General features: G+C 44.8%; 1 protein-coding gene across 1 annotated transcript in view; it reads left to right on the forward strand.

The window, feature by feature from the left end:
* The window catches only part of C9H11orf53 (chromosome 9 C11orf53 homolog), a 245,624-nt gene extending 234,291 nt beyond the window's left edge, over positions 1 to 11,333 (forward strand). Inside the window, 4 exon segments of the mRNA XM_032356730.1 lie at positions 6,447 to 6,489; positions 8,951 to 9,093; positions 9,095 to 9,256; positions 10,464 to 11,333. Of these exon segments, the coding sequence (XP_032212621.1) occupies positions 6,447 to 6,489; positions 8,951 to 9,093; positions 9,095 to 9,256; positions 10,464 to 10,865 (750 nt within the window). The 3' untranslated portion in view covers positions 10,866 to 11,333.
* Positions 11,334 to 19,684: the final 8,351 nt, after the last annotated feature.

Below are 19,684 nucleotides of genomic sequence, written 5' to 3' on the forward strand. Positions count from 1 at the left end.
AAAAGGGAGCCCAGCTATTCATAAGGGTCTATGATTATTATTGTAGCATTAGTAGCAAAAATTAAAGAGACGCTTTCTAAACTATGTCATTAGAATTTAAAAATACACCATATACCAGGATGAAAAACCTTACGCCAGTCAGGATCTTTTCCTTAGTACATTACAAGATATTTCTTTAAATAGGCTGGCACCCAAAATATTATAGGGTCATAAAAATGATGATAAATATAGTCAAGGTGAAACTCCTAATCTTATCACTTTACTACCTTGGTGACCCATTAGTTCAAATTAACTCATTTTCATGGAGGGGCTTTGGGGCAGCTGTGAGGCTGCTGTGTAAGCTACAGGAAGTTGCAGACTGGCAAATTTCATTCAAATATAAACCTCTGAATTTGGCTACCTGGCATTGCAGGATCCTGTTGTTTGCAGTATGCAAAATAAAAATTATATACCATCTTGCTTGGTCAAAAGTTATGGGTTCTTCAATATTATTCCTGAAGGATTCATAGAATAAGAAGTAAATGTATGAACATAATATATTGGACAAGGAAGAAAGGAATGTAAGTTTTCCCTTCGTATGTGCAACGACAATTAGTGACATGTTAAAGACTCATATTTTAGGCTCTTCTCTCTCAACCTATAAAATCTGAGAATGAGATGGAATGAGCACCAGCTCTGAAATCTTTCCAGTGAAGTCCTTCCCAGTCCCTACCCAGGGCCTTTAGAACTCAATTCTTTGTTGTTCTGTGAGGCAAACTGACATGATGCATTACCATTGCCTTTTATATTTACCCCCCTTAATATTTCCCAGGCCACCAGAGAGAGGGCAGGACGCATTAGAGCTAATAATTTGATGAAAATATTTTATGTCATAATTATAGTAATGGGTCATAGGAGTCTATCAAAGTTTGTCAAAGTTTATCAAATTGTATGTTTAAAATTTGGGAATTTAATTATATGTAAATTGTACCTCAATAAAGCTGATCCCCCAAAATAGTATATTCATAAATATGTGTGTGTGTGTGTGTGTGTGTGTGTGTGTGTGTGTGTGACAGGAGAGTATCAATCTCACTAAGTCTTCTTGTCCCTAAGTCTCACGTATACCAAAAAAAATGTTAAACTATATATGATATGTTCATATTTTTGTTTTTGAGGTATTAAAATGCATGGGAGACAGCATGGTGCTTTAGTTAAGAAATGAGTTCTGAAATTCCAAAGATGCTTATTGGATCTCACCCACCACTGTCACTATCAGGTCCACCTACTAAATAACGTGGGTTATTTCTCTGTTCTCTAGTCCTTCATCATTAAGATGAGAATAATATTACCTATCTTTGGGGATTGTGGTGATTATTAAATGAAATAATATGTATAATACATGTGGGCGTGTGGTTAACAGTTTGCTTATGAAATAACAAGTATGGGTTTATGAATTATTTGTTATAATTTAAATCCCTATGAGAGAATTCAGAAATTATGAGAAAATAGAACCTTATGCTAGAAAGATATCTACAGATAGTTGCAATATTTAGCTATTCAATTGTTTTGGTCAGACTAGATGGTCTGGAGGTAGGAAGATCTTACCCACAACAAAACTGGGTACTGCATAAAACACATTTTAATCAGTTATTGACCTGGCAGGAAATAAGGGAAATCTCTGAAGCAAGGGGGACACTGGGGGAGAAGTGTTGGCATGGAAGTCTGGAGAAAAGTTTGATCAGAAATTAAGCCATTGAGTGATAAGAAGGTGATCACACCAAAAAGGCAAGTTCCCCTGAGAACGGGTGTCCAAATCAGCCTTATGCATGAACTGGTCCTTGAACAGTAACCAAGTTTGGGGAGCTGAACTTGGGACTCCAGGATCAACCTGGGGAAACTGGAAGGGAACTGGATCCCTAGAAATATAAACATAAATCTTCTGGGGGAAGCAGTCTCAAATTAGGACCCCAGATTTTTACAGATTAAGGTTCATCAGATATAAGCTTCAACCAAAGACCACCAAATGCATAAGGAAGCAAACCATTATGAGTGAGAGTCAGCATAAACAGTAAACAAATTAAAATTCCTAGAACTTTTAGATAGTAGAATTACCAAATACAAAATATACAGTAACTTAATAAATAGGAAACAGTCAACTAGAGACTATAAAAAATTGCCAATCAGGTTTTTTTAAAAATCAAATGGAATTTATAGAAACGAAAAAATATGTATTCATTGACCATTTTTAAATGCAGTGTATGAGTAAACAACCAACTAACTACATTGAAGAAAGAATTAGTGAACTGGATGTAGATCTGAAGAAGTCTGTAGCCATTTATAGCAAAATACAGAACAGAGACTTGTGGATATAGAGAAAAATATTGGGAAGTTTGGGATGAAGAGGATAAAGGTAAAAGGTTTAACATATATCTAAACAGAGTGCTGGAAGGAGAGAATCGTGATGATAGAGACAAGGCTATATCTAAAGAGAGGTAAGTTGAAAATTTGCAGAGATAAAATGAGGTTAATTTGAAGAAAACTGAAGACAAAGGGAGTATATTAAAAAGTCGAGATTTTAAAAAATGGGCAGAAGACCTGATTGGAATCTTTTTTCCAAAGAAAATACTACAGATGGCCATTAGACACATGAAAAGATTCTCAACATCACTTATCATCAGAGAAATGTAAATCAAAACCACAATGAGATACCAGCTCACACCTGTCAGAATGGCTACAATCAAAAACACAAAACAACAAGTGTTGGCGAGGATGTGGAGAGAAGGGAACCGTCGTGCACCATTGGTGGGAATGCAAGCTGGTGCAGCCCCTGTGAAAGACAGTATGGAGTTTCCGCAAAAAGTTAAAAATAGAGCTACCCTATGGTCCAGTAATTCCATGACTGGGTCTTTATCCAAAGAATACAAAAACACTAGTTCAGAGACATACATGCTACAATAGCCAGTTTATGACAGGATTATTTACAGTAGTCAACTTATGGAAGCATCCCAAGAGTCCTTCGGTAGATGAATGGATAAAGGAGATGTGGTGTATATATATACAGTGGACTATTACTCAGCTGTAAGAGGATAAAATCTTGCCATTTCCAGCAACATGGATGGAGCTAGAGGGTATAAAGTAACAAACAGACTCTTAAATACTGAGAACAAACGGGTGGTTGCCATGGGGGAATGGGTAAAATGGGTAAAGAAGATTAAGAGGTACAAACCTCCAGCAACAAAATAAATGTCACAGCGATGGAAAGCACAGTACAGGAAACACGGTCAACAATCTCGTAGTTACATTGTATGATGACAGATGGTGACTGCACTCACCACAGTTGAGCACTGAGGGATGTACAGAACTGACAAATCACCAGATTGTACATCTAACCAGTAATAACATCGTGTGTCAACTACACCTCCATAACAATTTTCTTAAAAAAGCAGTCAGAAAGGAAAAAAAAAATTGTCCAAAGTGTAACTGCAAGGTCAACAGCAATCTCGGAAGCCGAAAGACAGTGAGGGGGTACCTTTGAAATAGGGAAAGAGGGAGCCCCTGGGTGGCTCAGTGGGTTAAGGCTCTGCCTTTGGCTCAGGTCATGATCTCAGGGTCCTGGGATTGAGTCCCGCATCGGGCTCTCTGCTCAGTGGGGAGCCTCCTTCCCCTTCTCTCTCTGCCTGCCTCTCTATCTACTTGTGATCTCTGTCTGTCAAATAATAAATAAAATCTTAATTAAAAATATTTTAAAAAAGAAATGGGGAAAGAGGAATAGCTATAAAGTTACAATTGTGGACCCTAGCAAGTTATTATCTTTCAAATATAAAAGAAAAAGACACGATGTTTTCAGACAAATGGAAACTGAAACATTTTACCACCAACATCACCTACAGGAAAGGAATTTTCTGAAGGATTACTTTAAGAAGATGGAAATGAATCTTTAAAAAAAAAGTTTTGAAGAAGAGTAAGCAAAGAAAATGATAAACATATGAGTAAATCTAATACAGACTTACTTCATAAGATGGTGACAATTATGACATCTAACTTGGGAAGATGTAATATAAAGAAACGAGCTAAAATACAAGAGAACACATTCTCATGTAGGTTAGGAGATGCATAGTGAAGGTTAACGTTCTAAGGATTTTGTCAGTGTAAAGACTGAATGCCAGTTTAGTGCTATGAACTGAATGTCTGTGTCCCCTCAGAATTCATGATAGGGATGCATGAGTGGTTCAGTTGGTCGACCTTCAGCTCAGGTCATGATCCCGGGGTCCTGGGATCGAGCGTCACATGGGGCTCCCTGCTCAGTGGGAAGCCTGCTTCTCCTTCTTCCTCTGCCTGCTGGTCAGCCTGCTTGTGCTCTGTCAAAGTCAACAATATAAAATCTCAAAAAAACAAACAAACAAACAATCAACAACAAAAAAAACACCCTTCTTTAAAAAAAAAAAAAAAAAAAAAGCATTCATGTGTAAAGCCCTAAGGCCCATGGTGTTTGGAAATGGGGCCTTTGGGAGTGAATTAGGTTGTGAGGGTGGAGCCCTGGTGAATGGGATTAGTGCCCTCCGAGGAGAAGACACATGAGAGAGATGATCTCTCTTTCTCCCACATGAAGACAGAATGAGAAGCCAGCCATGTGTAAAGCAGGAAGAGGATCCCCACCCAGACCCCGACCACACGGGCACCCTTCCAGCCTCCCGCACTGGGAGAAATGTTTCCTGTTCAAGCCACCCAGTCTACAGCATACTGGCATAGCAGCCCAAACTGATGAAGACATTTAGGGAAATAATGGGTTCTCTTCAAAATATTTGAAGAGCCATATATGGAAGAAGGGATGAACCCAATTGTGTATGGACCAAAAAAGATGAGAAAGAAGAAGGTGATTCTTTTCTGCCTGTTTTGTGACAGTCAGAAGTGCCCAGAGAAGAAGTGGGCCTTCAGAGTGGGCACTGGGCTCCGCAGCCCTGGAAGCTAGCTGCACCCAGTGTTAATAAAGTGGGCTTTGGATTTTGGCCCCGGTGGGAGGTTGCACGAAGCTCTCTATAAAATCTCTTTCCAAGGGGCGCTGGTGGCTCAGTGGGTTAAGCCTCTGCCTTCAGCTCAGGTCATGATCTCAGGGTCCTGGGATCGAGTCCCACATCAGGCTCTCTGCTCAGCGGGGAGCTTGCTTCCTCCTCTCTCTCTGCCTGCCTCTCTGCCTACTTGTGTTCTCTGTCAAATAAATAAATTAAATGTTTTTAAAAAAAAATCTCTTCCAACTTTTAAGAATCTATAGCTCTGTGAGGGTCAGGAGCGCAGATCCAAAGAACCAGATGTTGAGGACTCTTAATTTCTGCAACAGCTTTTTTCCCTATATCACTTTGTTCCTGGGCATCATGGAGCTAGAATTTGCAACTGTGTATTTTAGGACTCAGCACACCTGGATACCCTTCCTCCAGAGGTCAGCTTCGGCAACATGCCCCCTTCCCCGCCCCAGGATGTGTTCCCTACCCCACTGATCCCAGCGTAGGTGCCTTGCTCACTCCGTCTTTCCCCAACCCCAACACTTCCCACACGACACTGCTGTGACTGCCTCATCATCAGTAACTTGACAGTTACAGTAGGTTTCCTAGGGCTGCAGTAACAAGTGCCCCAAATGGAGGGTGGGGCTCTTAAAGTGATGGAAAGGTATTGTTGCACCATCTGGAGATTAGAAGTCCAAAATCAAGGTGTCAGCAGGGCCAGCTCTCTCCGAAGTCTCCAGGGGGACATACCACCCCCCTCTTCCAGCCGCCCGTGGTTGCTGGTTCGTAACTGGAGGTCGTATCCCTCAGGCCTCTGCTGCTATCTCCACGTAGCCTTCTCCCTTCTGTGTCTGTGCCTCTGTGTGTCTTTCTCCTCTGCTTAGAAGGACACCAGTCATGTTGGATTTAGGGTCCCCCCCAATTCAGTATGACCTCATCTTAATGTGGTTATATTTTCAAAGGTCCTGTATGTATATAAATCACTTGATCTACATTTGATATTGCCATGAACAATAAAAAACAGAAGACAGATTAGTCCATTTCACCTAGCCTGTGCTTTTTGGCATGTTTACCAGACTCTAACTTTGGTTTCTCTCATCTCTTGTAAAACTTGGTTCCCTGATACTTGAATTTTTTTTAAAGATTTATTTATTTGAGAGAGTGAGCGAGCATGCTAGCAGGAGGAGATGCAGACGGAGTGGGAGAATCCCGAGCAGACTCCCCCCGCCCTCCGCCAAGTGCCTGAGATCAGGACCTGAATGGAATTCAAGAGCTGGACCCTCAGCTGAGCCTCCCAGGCATCTCCGGACACTTGAATTCTGATTCTCACTTGCCCTCCCAATTTAACCCCCAAATAATCTTAGTATCAGAAAATAAAGCAAATAAAATGTATCCCTAATCTTTTTTTTTTTAATTCAAACTTAACAACTAAAGAAAACACTTGCATTCTCTTTGCCTTTTGCCTTCCAGAGCGGTGCCAGCAACCCCCAGTCTCCGTTCACTCAGATGCCCGGTGAGTACTTGAGCTCAAGGAGCAGGTGGTTAATTTCCGTTTGCGTTCAAGTCAGGCTCTGGGGTTTCCGTTCTTTTATAACTGCCTTATGGCACTTTGGAAATCTTACTTTTTCAAACTAGGCATTTTTAAAATGTAAAATCAGTGAAGACAGACTTAATTCAGTCATTCCTGAATTCAGAGTTCATTCTGTCTTGAAGGCAGACTTTCCATTCCTTGCCCAGCAGAAGCTTACTGAGCAGAAACAATAACCATTAGGCCCTTGATACAATTTTAAAATGTATAAAATTCCAGCACCTTGATCTGACAGATTGTGCACCTGCTTTAAAACAGGAGAGAGGCCGGTGGGCAGATGGAGGAACTACCATTTATTGGGTGCTCTCTAGAGGTCAGGCGCTTAGATAAGCATCTGGTCTTCATTTCAGGGCATATGTCTCATTACATCCTCGCGCAGGGATGGGAAAGGGGCATTCTCGTTCTTAGTGATAGGGTTGGGGACTCCCATGAACATGCGTGCGCACTCACACACATACACACACATACTCCTTTCAGAAGTGGCCCAGGTTTTCTCAGCAATCTCCGTAAGCTTCAGAGCTGGGTAAGAAGAGGAATGAGAACCACAGGAGATGCCGCTTATCTGACTGTCTCGTTTTGTGTTTCCCAATCATGGTTACCATCCCTGGAGTCTGCTCCCTTCTATAGAAGGACATTTTTGCAGCTTTTCTTACTATCTCAAATTATCCTTCCCCTTTAAGGAGAAAATAATATATGCTGAAGAGAGCACAGGGTTTTTTGTTTTGTTTTGTTTTGTTTTTTTCTTGGTGGTTGTTTTTATTTGGAAATTGGCAGCGAAGACGTGAGATCCTGGAAGCCTCATTTACCTATTCTTCATTCTCTCCTCAGCCTTAATGAGTCCCATGGATATAAACTCATGACACGAAACAGAATTTTTTCTATTGATACTAACTTTTCACGTGCACATGTTTTTTTCTTCTGTGAAACTATGCTTATGATGAAATCCCTAACCGCAGCTTTCCAATTCACGAGCAGATTAGAAGTTTGGGCTTAGGGAATTTAAGAGGAGAGTAGAGGAGTAGAATTTGATGTAAGTTTCTACACGGAGTTTTGATTTCCTCTGAGTGAATGAATAGATTTACATATAATTGCTGAACCCAGTCTTATCCTCCTGGATTTGCAGCAAATGTATGAGACACAAGCTCTGCCCCATGGAGGTGGCAGGTGGTTTAGAAAGAGGGCCGTAACTCCGGTGCGGGAGTAGTGAGCACAACACCCAGTAGCACACCGCGTGGCAAGGGCCAAAGAGTCGTGCGGGAGGAGTGATGTGTGACTATGTCCCAGCAACCTGGGAGAAGGGTCTTCTCTCCCCGTGGACGAGAGAGCAGAGTGGGAGGGGACAGAGTCCGCAAGTGGCCCACTCTGTTTGGGGGAAGGTCAGAAAGGCACCTGCATCCTCTCCCAGCTCAGCCTTTCTGTGATTTCGGGGTGCAGATCCCAGCGAATCAGACCACATCCACCACCAGCTGGAATAATCAAACCATCCACTTGACAGAGCTAGAGTCTATGTCCCTGAACGTGTTCTAAATGGTCATGTGTTTCCTGCTACAGCCGAGCTGCTGGGCTGGAAGACTGCGGCAAACACCTCTCTTCCTTTATGGGACCATTCCACTGGCCTTGCCATAAACGAGATTCTTCTTAGCTTCCGCTCCTTCCCCTGTTTTCACCAAGGGAACCTTTTCGTGCGAGGTATTCTTTTCCCCAACTCTCCCAGGGCCCTGAGTCAGGGACTCGGCATGGACACAAGAGGGCAGCAAATAACATGAGACTCTTCGAAGCCAGAAAACACATTTTTTGAAGTCCTCTGATTCGGTGGCACAGATGCTCCACCATCCCAAAGCAGGTGAGCCATCATGCTGCCTGCCAGGTACAAGACACATGTCAGAAGGTCAGTACACAAAGGAGTAGGAGCTACTCTGATGTGGCGTGGGGTTACAGCACCACTGGGTTACAGCACCACCAGGTTACAGACGCCCAGAAGCAGCCTGTTGTTAACAGTCCTGTGATATGGGGACAGAGCTCAGACACTGAGAAAGACATTTTCTTTTCCCTTTAGGGCCAGACTTTTCCTAGAGCAGTAACTGGAACACAGGAAATGCAGTGTGTTGAGTGAGTGAGTGAGAAGAGTTTCCGCACCACGCCCAATGAACTGCTCTCCCAAGGCAAAGTGAAGCTGAAACACATTGGTTATTTGGGCTGGACGGGTCAGAAGAGGCAATGCAGCAATACTTAATGCTTTTCAAGACCTCTCTCTGTTTCAGTGTTTGCCCTGGTATCCGGCCCACGTTAGAAAGACCATTTCCCTCGTGGAGAGTCTCAGCGGCCACAGATAGGCCCAGACTTCCCATGGGGACATTTTGACCGTTTGTTTTCCGTTTGGCAACAGGTTCACCGGTAACGTCGGGTTACTACGGGGTCAGAAGATCGTTCCTCTCTGACTCAGATTTCCACAACACCAGACAGCTCGCAAACGAGGTCTGCAGCTCAGGCCCAGCGGCCAAGCCCTTTGCCTGCGAGGCCCCCCACGGTGCAGAGCCACCCAGGCCTCCTGGATTCCTACTTCCCGGAGCCCTACGGAGACCACCGGCCCCCCGGCCTGACCCCCAGCACCGGCTCTCTGTTTGGCGCCTCGCCCCTGCCGCCGCTCCTGCCGCCACCCTTCGCCGGGGACCCCAGCACGCACTTTGTGCTTGTGAGTATGCCCATGGTTCACAGTTTGGGAGCAAGGCGAGGCCCAGGATCGCGCGCATCTGGCCAGTCCCTGCGCCTAGGAACGGGGTGGAAGCAAACTCTGGCTCGTCCTGCGCACCCCTGAGGCTGCTGGGCCAGGACGCGCTCCGAGGGGCCTCCCTCAAAAGTCCACACCCACCGTGATGGCCAGCGGGTCCATCCTGGGGCTCAGGAGGGGATGACCACACGGCAGGATCTCTACCCACTTTGTTAGTACTCTGCTAATCTTGCCAGATGTTCGCCCATCCTCCTCCCGCACACAAGGAAAGAGCACTGAGGTCCATCTCCCACAGACCAGGCTGTACCCCGTCAGGGTGGCACATCAGGCCGCTTTCCCTCCCAGTCCCCAGGCCACCCCTCCCACGATCTTTCTACCCTATAGAATCTTGTTCTTCCTCAATCCTAACAAAGAGGCAAGTTCATAGAGATCTGAAGAATACTAACACCCATCTTAGAGAAAGCTCTAAAGTCTTCAACTACAGGAATGAATCTCTAAAAATGGGTCTAAATGGGGCAGGGGGGATGGTAATTAACACGATCATCGAATACCTGCTCTAGCCAGGAACTTCCATGTGCCTCTGTTAATCAAACACTTGCAACAACTCCAGATAGACTTACTGAAGCCCCATTTTACAGATGAACAAAGTGAGGTGCCCAAAGTCAGGAACAGAGTAACGGGCACAGTCAGGGACGGAACCCAAACCTTTCTAGCTCCAAGCCTACGGAAGCTCATACCTCTTGGTAGGAGCAAAAGCCCACCACATGGTTCAGAGCCCCCCTCCCTCATGGAGGAGGGCCTCCCCAGGGTGGAAAGGGCATTAGGAGCCCATGTATTGTGAGGCTTTAAAGGAATGCAAGACATGGAATGTTGGAAATGGTAAAATGCTGTATAAATGTTCATTCTGTTGTTCTCTCATTTTACTCATTTAATGTTGTTTTCTGGGGAAAGGGACTGTAATAGATCTAGGGGGTCCAATGCTAGAGTCAGACACTGCTGGTGTCAAACCCCAGAGGGAAGAACTGCCTGGTAAGGAGGCCGGAACAGCAGAGAGGGGACACCGAGTCTGCCCTGGAAGCCGCGTCTGCCAGCAGCCAGTGTTGGTGAGGAATCGGTCTGCATCTCAGTGTCCCCTGGTGACTAACCCCAGGCACCTTTCCATTCTCCTCAGAGGGACTCGTGGGAGCAAACAGTGCCCGATGGTCTCAGCCAGCCTGACCCCGTGCCCACCGACACCCTGCAGACCCTGTCGCCCAGCGTGAGTTGCCTCTCCCAGCTGGAGTCGGGGAGCACCACCCCGCACAGGAGCTCCAGCTGGGGGGCCCCCCTGGCCGGGGCTCAGCCCTACTCACTGCACGCGCTAGAGGATCTGTACCACGTGCCGGGGTACCCCACGCCACCCCCCTATCCCTTCACCCCTCTCGTAACCATGTCCAACGACCTACCCCACAAGGTGGTGCCCCTCTCCCCGGATGAGGGGGCAGACACGGCCGGCCTTCAGGACCCTTCTTCATGGACCAAGGAAGACGGGAGCATGGCCTGGGGGTCGTACGAATGCCGTAGAGCTTACTGAGGTGTGTGCCACGGGACTCCGGCCGTGCTGTCCTCTGAGCTGGCTTCTGGATTTGGCAGATTGTTTTCAAGGTCTTTCCAGCTCATTTGGAACTGGATGTCCAGAACAGGCCATCATGACACACTTTGTAGAGGGACCACGGCATTTATTCGTGATCCTCCCTCCCACAGCCCCACTGAGATACAGCCTCACGTTAATTCAGGATATCAGGGACTATATTCTAGTGAGACACAAGGCTACGCGTGTGGCGTTGGAACTGTAGTAACCCATCACATTTCCGAATTTCTGTTACCTTTGAATATCATCATTAGCACTCATATTTTTCTCAAATTACATTAAAAAGTTTGTGCAGATCATGAAATAAACTTCAGTTTTTCTTAGTTATGAATTAAGTGTGTTCTATAGTAAGAGAGAAAGCATAGGACATAATACAGATTAGGGCACATATAACAAAACTCATTTTATGCCATGTGATTTTTAAAGAGGAAAGTATTGGGGCACCTGGGTGGCTCAGTCAGTTGAGCAACTAACTCTTGATTTTGGCTCAGGTCGTGATCTCAAGGTCGTGGAATCGAGCCCCACATCAGGCTCTGTACTCAGTTCTCTCCCTCTTCCTCTGCCCCTCCCCGCTTTCTAAATAAATAAATGATAATAAATAAATGATAAATAATAATCTTCTTTTTAAGAATTTTAAAGAGAAAAATATTATATACATTTCTTCCTTAGTGACTTGTGAAGGCCCTATAAAAATATAGCACGACATACAAATGTTTTATTGTCTTTAAAACAGGATGAGAGCAGGAGACTATGGCTTCATAGATACATAGCTTTGATTCTGCCCTAAAGTCTGGGATGTCCAAAAATGAGTCTCATCCATAAAATGATATGAGCCCAAAACTTTCTTTGATCCGCGGTAGCCTTAATCAAGCCAGACATTGTTTCTCTGGTGGAAAAACCTATAGTTGTCAGAGTGGATTCATAAAATGGACATCCTATAATCAAGTAAGAATAAGTAAGGAAAATAGTGAGAGCAGAACTGGGCTGCTGGCAAGAAACAACAGACCACAAAACACCAAGATGTACAGGGGTCTTGGAGAAGGACATATGGCCAGGTGTGCACCAGCAGCATGATACACAACACATACCATTTGAAGGAAGACCTTGCTGATGGCTCATTGGTCCAAAATGTTCAGCTCTTACCATATATAAATGAAAAAATACATTTGACGCCTCCCTCTGTCTCATGTAAGTTTGATCGGGGTACATTGCTTCGCCAGTTGAGTTCACAAAGTAATTCCCATCAAGCCGTGGGCCTGGCTGCAGGCCAAGCCAGTCATAAAAGCTTCACACACACTTTGACTTTGCAAAGTGTGAGTCGAGGCCCACAAGTCCCACCCCCACTCCTTCTACTACTTTCCTGACACCTTCCTTTCTATATTCTCTTATCACATTTTCCTGGCCCCTCTGGTGCCTCTTGGCCCAACACCTTTTTCTTCCATCTCTTGGGGGCCCTTTGCTCTCATTTCCACTGGTTGTCTAAAGCCACTCAATACAGTTTCCATCACACCCTCTGTTAGTGCCCCATGCTCTACCATCAAACAAGGACATTGATTCACATTTAGAAGTGATTGATACTCTACCTTCTCCGTGCTTTCATGTCTATTTTCTGGTTAAGCAATTACATTTCCAACTTATGGAGTGCCTACAGAAATGCTTAGGTACGGAGCCTCCCACGAGAAAGCATCCCCGAAGGAGCAGATCAGGAAGGAGCACTGACAGTCCCCACATGCTGGGCTGCCCTCTCCTGGGTCCCCTGCCCTACTTCCTCCCTCCCGCCACACGGTGTCACAGCCTGATCTTTACTTTTCTCCATATTAGCTCTTCACTAGAAAGGGGCAACTCCTACCGTGGCCAACAAAGTTGCTTTCTTAAGTCCAGTGAGACTTGAGGCCTCAGTCCTGGTCCTGGGATCTTCGGTAGAGCCATTGGTCATCCAGGTCCCTGCACCTGAAAGAAGATATCAAGAGCCATTTCTCTACATGGGTTGCATACACTTCATAATAGTTGCAGCCACCTGCTGCTGATCGTTGTTACAGAGTAGCACACAGCACAATACCAGCCGGTAGACCATCAGAATGTCTTTATCGGCTTTAACTTGGGTTTGGTCGTAAAGCTAAATGTTAGACATGCTCACTTCCCTTGGTCTGCACTTGTCTTCTCACAGATTATGTTCATCTCACAACCTAAGGACGTGCTGGCCCTCCAGTAAGGAAAGCTTAGCAGCCAGACCTCAGAATGGAGGGAAATGCAGGAAATGCACTGCAATGCACATTCTTCTTAAAGCATCTCAGCCCTTTCATGATGCTTCGCAAAACTGATTTACAAGAAAGGAGACATACACGGGCCCGTACGGCATCTAGTACCCATTTCAGCTACCTGGTCTAAAGGGGATAGAGGTGTGGGAAGTGATGTTAGTAATTCCAATCAGTAAATGATTTTTAGGCACTCTAGTTAGTTTGACAATGTGTTTCTTTATTATTACATATATTTCGATTTGGTTCTGGTTTACTGTTCTGGGGATTGACAATACTTTGTCAAAAAGTGAAACCAAGCTACAAAATTATGACACGGAACTGAATCCCATTATTCTATCCCATTTCCCACTCGAGTGTGCTCTCCGTCCCTCTGCACTTCGGAGACTTACTGCATCTGGGCACAATAATCCACAATGTCAGCATCAGAAAAAAAATATATACATCCTCCTCTCCCTCTGCTTCTTTAAACCTGCTATCCTCAAGCTCATAACTTTGCTGGGGAAAGCAGGGAAAATCAGAGAACTCAGGTTCAAAACACTATCTCTTTTAGGTCCTTTAAGGTTGAAAGTAAGCAGAGATGATGATGGCAAGTTCAAGTCACCCAAGAAAGCTAGCTAGATAATAATGTCAAGAAGAACCAGAAAGTGAATTTTCTCCCTGCAAAAACTGTGATACACAGTCCTCCCCAAAATCACTGGAAATGGACATTAACAGCGTGTAGTTGAGAATGTTTGTGTTCCTCTTGTAATGGTATGCAAACCCCAAAGAATGAAAGAAAACCACATCTTTACTTTGTTTGTTTTATAAATGCTCTTACATGAGCAGTATGATTTGCTACAGCTCAGTTAATAATGGGATATAATGGTACTCTTGTGGGAGGTCAGGAAATACTCTAGTACTCTGAAGTACTAGCATTCTCAACACGAAACCCCACAAAGGGAGAATTCCTAACCCTTAAAGTAAAATACACATGTACCCACGTACAGATGAGTACACACACACTCACACACACACATAAATATGTATTACTATTTGAGCACCTGGGTGGCTCAGTCAGTTAAGCGTCTGCCTTTGGCTCAGGTCAGGATCCCAGTGTCCTAGGATAGAGCCCTGCATCTGGCTTCCTGCTTCTCCCTCTACCCTTCCTCCTGCTCGGGTTTGTGTTCTCTCAATCTCACCCTCCCTTCCTCTCTCACACACAAAAATAAAATCTTTTTGAAAAGGAGTATTACTAGCATCTTTGTGCTCCTTTCTTTAATATGTCAATCTAAATAAGATATTCACAAGAAATAAAATATCAGTAACCCTTAAAAAACTGAAATGACTACAATGGATGGATCCAAGGTTGAAGTCGCCTTAACATTAGAGCGATTCTACCAACCCTACACCAAAATCATACTTTCTTTAGGTCCTATCTTTGGGTTCTGTCTCAAGTATCCTTTGTGTTAAAAAAAAAAAAAAAACTACACTGTTCCTTTACGGGCCATATTCAGTAAGTACTGACTCTAGGGAGCCTAAATGCGAAATCAGCCACTGTAGCTAAAAAGTGAGTCTCTGACCGGACTCATCCAGCCAGGACTTAGGAATGGATCAGCCATGGGTCCCCAGCACCCAGCTTAGAGCCCAGCATGTTCTAGGTGCTCAGCAAAATCTTTGTTAAATTGAACTTAAAATTATACCACAAAAAAGATTCACTCTTTAGACCTTGACTCTATGGGTGACATCTCTCTGGGACTGATACATGGGAAAACCCTACCACATTTAGTGTTTCACATTAGACATCGTCTCTGCAAAAGCTGATAATAGCAGTTGTAATATATTTAAGATGATTGGCTTAGTATTTTTAAATATCTCCAAAAAGGAACACTACGTAGGTTATATATAACCATATAAAAATGGTTATATATTCATTTAGTAGCTACATGTACTATAATAGGTTGTTAAGAAATCTTACAAATAAAAGATATTCAAAGTTGGGTGTTATCTCTGCTGGAATTAAGACAAATAGGACAAATAGATACAGAGCCAGATTCTTTAAGATCAGATTCTTAAAGCCTGATTCTTTAAGATCAGGTTAAAGAAATAATAAGGAAATCTTCTAATATTATCTGTAAGTGATAACACGATGTTATCTTTGATCTTTGCTACAGAAATGTCCTCTGCTTTTAACCTCTGATAAATAAGATGTGTGGGTTTGCAATTGGCACTATCATTGTTAGCATATTACAGGCCAAAAGAGGAGGACAGTAAAAAATCTTCACAAGTTCCAAAGGGAAGAAAATGTGGACAAAACAAATAATATTTAAGAAGGAACTCTTCTGCATTAGGAAAACTGATAAATATCCCTACTGACCTTCTTCCTAATGAAATATCTTGAGTGGAATCATCCAAAAGTTTAATGCTCAATAAATTAATTTAGTCTTAAATGAAAGGTCACTCGATTTTCTTTTCTTTCTTAACCTTGGTAATATATTCATAGGCTTTTATCACAGGCATCTTTATATATTTTTATATATCTCAAATATTGCACAAGAAAATGTTTTAAGTTCAAGGTGAACTTGTCAAGCAGTATCTGACAGTATTTTCCTTATTTGAATGATAAATTATCAAATGCTTCTTCCCTACAGAAGCTTCTTGAGGGAAAGTTAAAACTTCAGATGTTTTATGGGACGAGACTGAGTTACCACAAATCATTAAACAACCTCCAGCTGTGAGTCTTCCTGGTCATTTTCCTATGGACTAAACATTCACTCTGGGCCCAGGAAGGACTTGCTTCTGCCATGTTTCTGGAACTTGATATTCCCCTCAAGGTTTGGTAACACTGTCCTAAAGTCAAAATGACAATGGAACTTTGCATTAATAAAGAGAATTTTAGAGCCGTAGTCAAATTTGGAGGAAATAAACTCCCCCTTTCTCCTTAGACTGAAAATCTTTTCATATAAATGAAATCTTCTACTTCAGGGGAGAAAACACAATGCTCTGCGGTGTCACTTGCATGGAAAGCCTGCCCCCAAAATTCAGTTAAATATTCCATTTAAAACTTTCAAAATAAATGTATTCTTTTCCCATTATTCTGGGTGCTCGGTAACTCTAAGAAGGTCAGTGACAAACTAGAGAGTTTCTGAGCTCAGTGGTTCAGAGACCTGGAAAACTATAATAAGTGAGAAATTAGAGAAACAGATAATGAGCTTCAAAAAGAAATGGCTCAGAGCAGAGGCGGAGCTTGGGCAAGACCTCTTTAGGCTCAGCACGGGGCCTGGCCAGAGCAGGTGATCTGTATATGCTGTTAAAAGAGTGAATCAGTGAATGAACCAGACAAACCCACAGTGGAGAAAGAGTGGAATGGAAGGGGGGAAGACAGGTATCCCAAGTTATTTACAGAGCAGTTGATGGCAGAAGCCAGGATGCTTGATATCATGCTCAATACATAGTAGTTGCACAATTAATACCTCATTGGGTTTTGACTCAATCAGTGATCATTATATTTAAATGGTGGAATGGGGTCCCTTATGAAGACAGAGCTCCCATTTCCTCCATGTATGTCCCCCATGGGCCAGGAGCTCAGCCAAGCAGTGGAGGGAGCCAGAGGCTAGAATGTTGGGAGAAGAATCAAAGTCTCTCTCACACCTCAAAGGTCCCTTTCAACATCCAAACATCAGGACCCTGTGTTATGTTTTGAAGCAAGTGAGCCTGTTCAGACCTGTTGAAAGCTCATAATATTTTTCTTTTTTCCGTCTTTTATTAAAACCCCAGATTGATTATCAGGATTTCAGGGCAGACACCTTGGAGGTGACAATGCCCTCAGCGAGAGGGAAGAGTCCCTAGTCTGAGAAGCACAAACTGTAATTAATTACCTTAATGAGCAGCTCACCCTCTCCTCCATCCGGGCTCCCCTTCAGGGGTTCTGGTGCCCCCGTCTCTACAGAATCCTTCCACGTCAGTACACCGCCCTGCCTCAGTCTCCTCGCAAGCCCTGACAGAAACACCAAGAACACTTCGAAACACTTTCACATGCACCGTGGGGGCAAGTGTGCTTGCCTGTCTCACAGAATTTTTCCAGTGCTGGTCACAACTCATTCGTGGCTCAGCAAATGATCTTCCTGACTCCCAGCATAGATTTCTCACAAATATATTTTTCACAAATAGAATGAAATGGAAAAGATAGAATAGAGTATGTCAGAATACCTCGTATAAGTAGATGTACGTTGTTGCATGAGGAACTTGTTAAATAAGCATGTGAATGTTGTTACATAGTATGTGAACATATAAAATGGATTTATTATCGTGGTTTGAAGTCCAAAAAGTTTGCAAGCCTCTGTTATAAAGGATCAGGAAGACAACACTGAGAGTTAAGACAGAGAGAGAGTGTTAGCCTCATATTTACCAGAGTTTGAGACCCAATCCTGCCATTTATGTGCTCAAGAATCTTGGGTGCATCGCTTAACCCTCCGAGCCTCATCTGTGAAATGCGGAGACTGTACAAGACAGCGCCTCATGTCCAATAAACACTCACTAAATGACACCTTTTAAAAAAAATAGTCTCCTGGGAGGACCATCCAACTCCATGGGGTCCTGGGGTAGACCTGGTTGCTCCAGGCCTCGTGACCCACAGGGATCTGGAGGTAAGACTGATGGGACTTTCTAGAAAGGACTCTCCCTTTCACCCACAAGTGTGATGATTGGATCTTAAATATCTGTGCTGGGGTTTTGCAATTATACAAATTATAGCAACCCAAACTCCCTTTATATAGAGGTAAAAACTGGGAGACGTGTTTCTCAAAACAGAGCTGAGGCATGAGGAAACCCAGTTTTCTGAAATTGCTGGCTAGTGCTGGCGCTCGAACATCCCTCCCAACACAGAAACCCCCCAGAAAGGCTGCCATGGTCCAGGCAGAGGCTTCTCAAGGAAGGGCAGCGTTCCTCACGGTCTCTACAGACCCTGTGACTTCCAAGGATCTCGTGTCTTGCGGCCGCCAACCTCCGCCTGCCTTCAGCAAATACTGCGTAGCCGAACCTCAGCCTCAGCCTCAGGGATGTCGCGGAGGGAACTCAGCGGCCTCCTAGCACCGCTGCCCATCTCCAAGCAAAACGAGAGGTTAGTGAGGAAAGGAAGCCCGAAAACATGAGAAAGCTCCCCAGAATAGACTCGGGGCCAGGGAAGAAAAACAGCAATGCAGGCAAGAAATGGAGGAAGGCAGTGACAAAAAGTGAGAAAGAAAAAGGAAGGAAGAGGGGGAAGGGAGGAAGCGAGGAAGGAAGTTGGAAAAAAGTAAATAGGACGTCCAAAAGGAAGATCTTAAAAAGCAAACCAAAAATAGGTGGAAAACAAAAAGGAGGAAGGCAAAAGAGAAAAGAAACAATGAACGAAGCTTTGAGGGCAAGAGCCCCTCCCCCGTCCCCAGGTTTGTTCGCTCTTCCATCAGAAGGAGCAGTGCCCAGCAGGGAGACAGGAAACAGGGGCTCTCTGAACAACCAGGGTCCTTCCCCTCCTCACGAGTCTGGTCCCCAGGCCCGACGCCCAACAGGGAGACACGATCCAGGCTCAAATGCCTCTGTGGAAAGAGACTGCAGAGGCTGACAGAGTCCAGAGGGACTAGAGACAGACACACCCCATCCTGCCCTCCAGGGCCAGGTGCCATCTCAAGTGCTCCCAGCCCAGATCCCCTGCCAAGCCTAGCTCCTCCCCATCCCAGACTCCCGGTGCCTCGTCACCTCGGAGACCCCCATTCCTACCGTCCAGTGGACACACTCAAGGGAATTCAGATTATTTTTCTGGTGGCCTACGGGGCTCAGCCCCACTCCTGGCATTGCAGAGAACTCAGGGAACAGGGCGCATAACCATCGCCTGGATGGCATCCTGGGAGGTGTCTCGGCTTATTTGCAGAGGGAACCCCCTCCTGCCTCTCTGTCTTCTGGGGCTTCTCTCTTCCCCCAGGGGCTAGAAGGGGATCTGGCCTGGCACTGACTTCCTCTTCTGGACACCACTCCTGTTTCCCTGAGCTTCCAAATCACACACAAGAGACACAACACGTGCTTGGAGAACATAACCCCATTAAGTCATTTGGGAGGGGCTCAGCTTCCCCAGCCCGGCAGCCCCGTGTCTGGAATCTCCCACCTCTCATGCCGAGTGTGAAGGCCTGAACACAAAGCCATGTCCTTTCAGCTAAAATGAGGAAGAACCAAGATCGAGGTTTCTCAGCCCATACCTCGTGCAGCAAAAAGGGCAGGGATGGCTCGAGCCAGAGCGAGAGGAGAAGCAGGGGGAGGGGGGGCTTCCCAGGGCAAGAAACGCCAGCCTCAGAAAATCTCAAGGGTGAGGCTGCACAGACATCCCAGCTCCTGGTGGACAAGCAAAGGGTCTTACTGGGCAGGCATTCTGTTTGAACCAGCAGGGTCTGGGGCCCAGTCAGAGAGCCTGCCAACGGCAAGCAAGCAAGCCGCTGGTGGCCACGCGGGGCCAGGAGAAGATGAGGCACGAGGCAGAGGCCTCTGTGGGGCCTGCGG

The sequence above is a fragment of the Mustela erminea genome, chromosome 9, assembly GCF_009829155.1.
Source record: "Mustela erminea isolate mMusErm1 chromosome 9, mMusErm1.Pri, whole genome shotgun sequence".
NCBI classification, from domain to species: Eukaryota; Metazoa; Chordata; class Mammalia; order Carnivora; family Mustelidae; genus Mustela; species Mustela erminea.